Source organism: Nesoenas mayeri (assembly GCF_963082525.1).
Source record: "Nesoenas mayeri genome assembly, chromosome: 10".
NCBI classification, from domain to species: domain Eukaryota; kingdom Metazoa; phylum Chordata; class Aves; order Columbiformes; family Columbidae; genus Nesoenas; species Nesoenas mayeri.
This window is the reverse complement of record NC_137560.1, coordinates 2,982,144-2,989,941: the sequence shown is the minus strand read 5'-3', so window position 1 is coordinate 2,989,941 and position 7,798 is coordinate 2,982,144. Positions and strand designations below refer to the sequence as shown.

General features: G+C 42.9%; 1 protein-coding gene across 1 annotated transcript in view; it reads right to left on the bottom strand.

Annotated features, from left to right (window-relative positions):
- Window positions 1-1,430: 1,430 nt before the first annotated feature.
- The window catches only part of SYN2 (synapsin II), a gene marked incomplete at its 5' end in the record, with an annotated part of 176,152 nt that continues 169,784 nt past the window's right edge, over window positions 1,431-7,798 (bottom strand). Inside the window, 2 exons of the mRNA XM_080350370.1 lie at window positions 1,431-2,012; window positions 4,960-5,251. Of these exons, the coding sequence (XP_080206496.1) occupies window positions 1,877-2,012; window positions 4,960-5,251 (428 nt within the window). The 3' untranslated portion in view covers window positions 1,431-1,876. The remainder of the gene's footprint in view (window positions 2,013-4,959; window positions 5,252-7,798) is intronic.

Sequence of the window (7,798 nt, the reverse complement as noted above, 5' to 3'; positions counted from 1 at the left end):
TTGCCACAGAATTCGTCGTCTAAACTACAGGCTTCTGTCCTCCTGAAAGAAAAGAGGATGGTCAGTAATTCACTCAGAAGGCTTCTCTGAGAGCTGTTCCATAAAAATGAGGGTTATATGCTGAGCAGAGAGACTGAGATGTCATCCTACAGAGGCCAATGCCATGCATTTAACGCCTGTAACGCTGCAGTGCAGACTTACCCATAAAGTCACTTTAGTCTGAGCCTGGAGGAGAGCATTGCTCTAGGCAAGATTGTTGATTGTTGTCAGTCCCCGTCGTCAGGCCAAAAAGGGTGTCAGTCGTGCTGCCTGCGACTGATTTGGCCGTGTCTGCTTTTCAGGAAACACACATGCTAAGCTCAGCAGCCTCGGCTCTGTTGACAAACAGCGAGCTATCAGATGCGAACCTACCAACTACCTCTGGCGTGACGGGAGATGAAAGTCCCCGCAGCTCAGCGCCAGCGTCCCGGCCCGAGCCCTGCGCACAAAGCCAGAGCTGCTGCCAGGAGTTCCCCATCAAACGGTGATCGTGATGCACCTGGACCGCGCAGACTATCCCTCTACGAGCAGGAAAGCTTCCGGGGCAAACATGCGCCTGCAAACCCACTGCGAATCCCACAGGGATTTGAAGTTAACGCCGTGTTGCTCGTTTTCTCCCTCAGACACACTCATGTTAGTTATTTTTTCTTGTTTCCCCCCTTAGCGCTGTTTCCTGACGAGGAATACTGACGCGTGCAATTCAGGATAGGCAGAATGACATGATAATCATTTGGAAATGAATGGTCTAGAGATTACTAAATAACTTCAGTTTGATTTAGGTAATTAAACAAAAATTCTGCTATTACCTCAAAATCTGGGATCAATTCTGCTTTTGCAAGTTAGAGAAATAGTCTGAAAAGGCACAACTTCTTAGAAAATATGTAAATGTGATTCCTGGAATTTATGAGATTTTATGATGCTGATTCAAAAAGGGAATTATTTGTGATAGTTTATTTTCTTACAGTTGTGGTTTGTGTCCAAATATTTTCTAATCATAAAGCTACCCTTGTGATATCAGTCAAACCAGACAGTACATATCGGTGTTGAAACAAGCTTTGTAGAAGACATTGTTTTAAACCAGGCATGGGACTTTACATTTATTAGAAGGTGTTCACAAAAATAAGGGCAACATCATGCATATTCTTTGCAACTAAACCCGGTTATGGTTACAATTTGGAAAAAAATGTAAATAGACATATGGAGATACAGCAGTACATATACACTCTATTTATGACATTAAGTTAGGGTACCGATAACTCTCAGCGATACATCAGAAGTCCACAACCAGCTGATGGGGAGATTGTATAAGGGGGAGGAAACTGCTTCAATTTCTCACATTATTTACGTGGCTTGACAAGAACGTCAGTGTGAATTGCCCCCTAAACGTGGGAGGCAAGAACAAGTCAAGACTATACTTTTGCAGTACAAAACATTTACACACAAAATACACATGCATTGCAATGCATTGGAAATGGGTAAAGCAAGAAGAAACCCATTACTCAATGCTTTATTAACACAGTTCTACAAAGGAGTCTCAAATAGGGTTATATAGTTCAGTCACAGTAAGGCCACAATATTACAATGGATAACGACCTTAGAACTCGGCAATCTGTGCTAGTAATAGAACCCTTCTTTTTTATAGATTTTTATATGTGTTCCTGAATGGTATCTCATCAAAGTCCTTCTTTTTTTTTGTCTTTTTTTCTTTTTAAATTTAACATATTGCTTAATACAACAGTTAGCACAGTAGAGAAGGTACTGCCACAGGGAAAACAAAACCTATGTAACATTCACGTAGTGTTCAGACTATACGGTAGGCGCGGTTAGGTGGAGCTGGCTAATCAGAAAAAAGGCTGGCAAAGGATTTCCTCAAGTTTCGAATAGTTTCGGCTTTCGCTTCATCTTCGTTCACAGACGATCGGAAGAAGGACGATTCTGTGAAACTGAAGGCATTGGTCAAAGACTGCGACTTGCTGCAAGACAAAAACACAACATGTCTTGTATGGTCACATTGCTCACCGGCTTCCAGTCACATATCACTCCTACAAATTATGAGAAATGGAAAAATGTCCATGAGATGGAGACAGTTTGCATGGGAACAGAACAGACATTCAACACGAGCCATGGAGTTGGATGCAATACTGGATGCATTCCTGCTGCGCTTTGACTTGAGAAGTAGGACGAGATTTTTCTGTGGAGAACACACTGCTTTTTGTGCACATCTGAAACACCATATTCTGGTAAACTGGAAGGTATCAATTAGAACTGGAGGAAGAAGTGGGCCTGCCTGCTAAATCCACATCACCACCCACCACGGCATGATTAATACTTGTGTTTGTTAAGGCTGCAAACACTTACGTACAAAGAAAAATCAGGTATATGGCAAGAGTTTGTAGAAGCTGTAATGTGCTTTCTCTCTACATCTATATGGGATGTTTGATCCTTCCTGGAGGCTTAATGACACTTCATACCTTTTAAAATCCCCAAATCACATATAGTATTTTTTGTCTATAAGCAGTTAGTCTAGCAATGCTATGCTGGTTTTAGTCTTATCATGTTACTACGTTATAAGTCTCTGTAAGCATGAACAAAATAACATACAAGGAAAAAGTCTCAGGTTTAAAACTTTAACTCATGACTTGTCAGATAAAATAATATTTACAAAGTAGGCTTGAATTTAAATACCAAACATTAATGAGTTATAATCTTTTTAGGAAGATATCCATGCGTTAGTAAAAGTAGTTCACCGTAGTAAAACTGATTTCATTTTTATCTCAGACCCATAACAGGATTTCAGTTTTGGCCGTAGTAAAACTGAAACACTTTCCTTATTCAGATTGTCTTATACTCCCCACGGTTTGCAACTTCTCTCCCTCTAAACTAATAATGTACAGCAAACAGTGCTACAGGCGCTTTAGGTTTTTCATAAATTATAGTTGTGTTAATGAGAATAGACTGATAAATGTTTGTTTGTACTCACTGAAAGAGGGAGGGTGGGAAGCAGCACTTGACTTGATTAGTAACACAATAAGTAGCCTAATTAAATATTTATTCACAGATTAATAACATGTACATACAGGTTAGGCAACAGCATGTGGGTGAATACAAAGAGCACACATGCAAATAGAGTTAATCCTAAAGGCAGGAGATCTGAGTCTTGGTGGGGACCTAAAAATGCTTCTTGAAAGTTAGAAACTTTAATTTCTCCTTTTTTATTGTATTTTAAATAAACACTATTCTCTTCCATTTGAAGAAAAGAGAAATGAATCTAGATTTGAGCACGGAACTAAAGGAAAAGGGGCAAGCTGGGAAACGGTACGTGGTACAGTTCTTCTGTACCTGTTCTTAACTGTTTTTCTTAAATGCCAAGTTCACAAGTTAAGTTACAAACTATAAATGACCTTCTATCTTGCTTAAGAAAACCCACCTTTCTCATCTCTATCTATACTTAAATTATGGCTTAATTGATTTGAGTTTTAAGATTACAGAACAGAATAAAGGAATCCAGTGTCCTAGGAAGGCAAGGAAAATATTGTTGTCTTTGCCTATTGTCACCTAATGCCTCTTTCCCACTGAACTGTGCTCAGGTGAGGATTCAGAATGGGCTCACACTGGTATTAGAGTGTGGGCGGGTGGAAAAGGGGGATCTGTGTTAACTGGGTAGAACAAAGGCTACCTGCCAGCCTTTGTACTTACCAAGAGCGGGAGAATGTGTCTGTGACTCTACCAACAATAGCGCGCGGCCCGACTGCTGTGCTGAGAACCGGCAAATCATTGCCGGGACCTTCCCCGTGTCCCTGCGGTGGATTTAAGCTGCAACAGGGATCACGGCTACAGATCCCTCCCGTGTTCTGTACCACAGCACAGAACCTATAGACCCCTCCCGTGTTCTGTACCACAGCACAGAACCTATAGACCTCTCCCGTGTTCTGCACCACAGCACAGGGAGGGCTAGTTCTGTGCGGCACAGAACCTATAGATCCCTCCCATGTTCTGTACCACGGCACAGTGCTGGTTCTGTGCAGTAGCACAGAACCTATAAATCCCTCTTGTGTTCTGAATCACAGCACGGGGCTGGCTCCGTGCAGCACAGAACCTATAGATCCCTCTTCTGTTCTGAACCACAGCACAGGGCTGGCTCCATGCAGCACAGAACCTATAGATCCCTCCCGTGTTCTGTACCACAGCACAGGGCCAGCTCCGTGCAGCAGCACAGAACCTATAGATCCTTCCCATGTTCTATACCACAGCACAGGGCTGGCTCCATGCAGCACAGAACCTATAGATCCCTCTTGTGTTCTGAACCACAGCACAGAACCTATAGATCCCTCTGGTGTTCTGAACCACAGCACAGAACCTATAGATCCCTCTGGCGTTCTGTAGCACAGCACAGACCCTGCAGCCGAGAGAACGACGGCGGTTCTGTGCCTGTCCTGCCCACAGGAACCACGACCCACGCGTGGCCGGACAGAAAGACGGCTTGGCCGCCAGCGTGTTCACTTGGGCCATTTGTGAGATCGGCCTTTTGAAACTGGGATCTGTTGTCCGAGTGACTGCGAGGTTAAAAGTTTACAGAGATAAGACGTCCCCTGCGCGCGGCCCTGCAGCACACCCAGAGCATGAGTCAGTGACGTGAAAAGGAGAAAACAAATACGAGAAAGATGATGAGTTTTCAGACCTAGCTGGGGCAGAAATTGCACAACTAATAGATGAAATTTTGTGTAGTGCTTAGGATATAATTAATGATACTGTCTTACCAGTCATAAACAGAAAAGCTTTTTGAAAAGCTTGAACCTCATTGTAGACTTGGGAACACAGGTACATTTTTTTTTCTGGATATCAGACTGACTCCCAAATTACACTCACGACAACAACATCTGTCTTATGAGGTGAAAAGAAGATGGATAAAGCGAATCTTACTTCAGCTGCGGATGCGACTGCGGCTTCTGCTGAGGAGCGGGCTGCGGCTGCGGCTGCGGCTGCGGCGCGGGCTGGGGAGCAGGCGGGGGCTGCGGCTGCGGCTCCGCTTCCTTGGATAACCTGGTGCCGGGAGGACCTTGCGCCTGGGGCCGCGGCTGCTGGGTGGTGGGTCCCGGCGGGCGCTGGGGCTGGGGAGCCGAGGGCTTTGCCGCCTGCCCGGGGGGGTACACGCGCTGGGGCTGCAATGGCTCCTGGCTTTGTGACTGCATCCCTTGGGGTTGCACTGGGCCCCCTAGGTTCAGCACAAGAGAAACTTCATAACGTTATAGTATCAACGAATTTTTGCTAGATTTCATATTCAACACTTTAAAATAATCCTTGAATGTGCTTAATTCTGGTTTTGAGGCAAAATTCTATTAATACGGACTGCAGTTTCATGTAGGCAATAGTACTAATCACAGCTGCTACATTAGTAACTTGCTTGGAGCCCCTAAAATTGCTAAGAACTACCCAATTTATCCCAGCAGTAGTAGTACTGATTTCAAATCAAATCAATGGAGTTACACCCAATATAATGATGGCCCAGCTCAAGGAGAGGCTGCAAGAGAACCGAATATACCAGCAATATCTGTTCCAGCAATACAGCTATTTTCTGTGTAGTTATTGCAGTTTTGTTCCTTCGAGGTTTTAAAGTTATTTCTATAATACTGCTCTTAGCTTCACTCTTCTAGCAGTTAAACAACTTTACCCTGAAATTTTCTGGCTAATTTCAAGTCTCTTGATAACTTATTTAATGCCTCAGTGAAATATATGTCAAGAACATTACAAGAAACACAAGTAAGTCATTACTAATTTTTTTTACCAAGGAGATCTCTCCACCGAGCAGGAACTATCAGCAAAATACCCCAGCGAGTGTGAAACTACCATGTGCAGCAGAGACTGAGGTTGTGAAACCCATAGCTGAAAGATGCTACATCATCATACAGGGAGTTTTCTGCTTTCTCACTGAAAAAGTGCTGTGTCAGATACCAGTGGCCACGCTGCTTTTATCGCACATCAGCCGGCTGAATGTGGTTTTCTGGGCTGACAGCTGTTGGAACTATTCGCTCTTGCATGTGACAAGGCACACGGGACATCGGAGTTAAGGGGAGGAAAGGACAAGATGAAACGCTGAGGGATTTGTTGTACAACGCTTCAGTCAGGGCGAGAGCTTTGCTGAACAGTTAATACTAGAGAAGACACCTGATCTACACCTTCCGAACACTTTGGGATTTTTAGTCTTACACAGACATTTAGTGCAAGTAAAAGACTTAAATCTATTCAGGTGCCTAAAAGAAAAGCTTCATCTGTGGAAGTAGTGCTGCCATACATGATTTTTTTGTTGTTTTAATTGCTATTATAGTTAGCGTTCCACTCACTATATGACATTCCAGTGTATGTCTGAGAACAGCATGTACTAACACTGTGGTAACTTTTAATACAGTTGTAGCAGTGTGTTGTGGTGTAGAAAGATAAATAGCACGTACTGTATGTTAAGGAATGTGCCTTCATTGTTTATTAATTTGAACCACTTTTGTAGGAAATATTTGAAGGTGATAACACAGTCTTGCAACATCTTAATAAGGATCATTTTCTTATTAGCCTCCTTTCACTCAATATTGAAAACCAGAAAGGTTTCTTTCCCCCACTTGTACATACAGGCTTGAATGCCAGAAACTTTACACTGAAGACAGATATAACTTTCTTTTATTGCACATTAAGCTGTACAAGATATTTCACATAAAAGATATACTGCTGTCACACTTCCAGCATTTGCTCACTTTCTTGCAGCTGGGTTGTACAAAAGGCAACAATCATGAAAGAAACTTTTACCAAAAAGAACTCAGCAAAACTGAACATTGAGCCTACACTGTAAAACATCTGTTCCCTGCTCCCCACAACATCGCACCTAAGCATGCTGGCATGCAGAGACGTCTGGGCTCCTGGCGTGCGGTGCGGAGCGCCCGGGCACGGCCCCCGCGCCTCCTCGCACCCCACTCGTGTGAAAGCGCTTGTGAGCACTGCAGCTACTGCATGCAACGAAATACCGACTGCTTGAAATGGAATCAGTCATCAGATTCATTTCTCCACCCCGGGGCAGTGTGGTTGGTTCGCTTTGAGGGTGGCTGGAGGTAAGGACTTGTGAACCTGATTCTAAGTGGCATTTTCTCAATATAGAACAAAACAGCCAATGCCATCATTGGAATGATCGCTGACCCAGACGAATGCTGATCACTAAAGCAAAATATTCATGTAATTTACTGATAGGTAGTAAACAGCAGCACTTACCACAAACATTTAAATAGTTAATAATGCATACCTTAATTCTCATCCTACCAGCCAGCTTGTACAAATAAAAGAAACACTAAGAATGATGATTCTCACTGATAATTTTTTCCTGTGTTTGTAGGGAAAACAGACGTAGAACATGAGGCTGTTTTCCCTTTCAACAAAACTGTTTGCACTAAACTAATGGCCACTACTCATCTTTGTACATATTCGAGATTAAAATTATAGCTTTGCAGCTCACTCCCAACTAAGCTTTATGGTATGCTAGCACTGTGGAGCCTGTGATTCTAGGCTAGGTTTCTCACAACAGATTAACTGCCTGCTGTGTATTTCTTGTAATATTACATTATAAATTGCTTATGCAAAAATCACCAATAATTTACCTGGCAGTTGTCAGGCAGCTCGAGTTTTTGTGGGTTTTTTTTGCATGTTTGATTTCAAGCAACTATTACAAACCCTATTTATGTGGATAATGCCAGGACTGTATTTTCTTTGTAGCTATCTGGGTGTT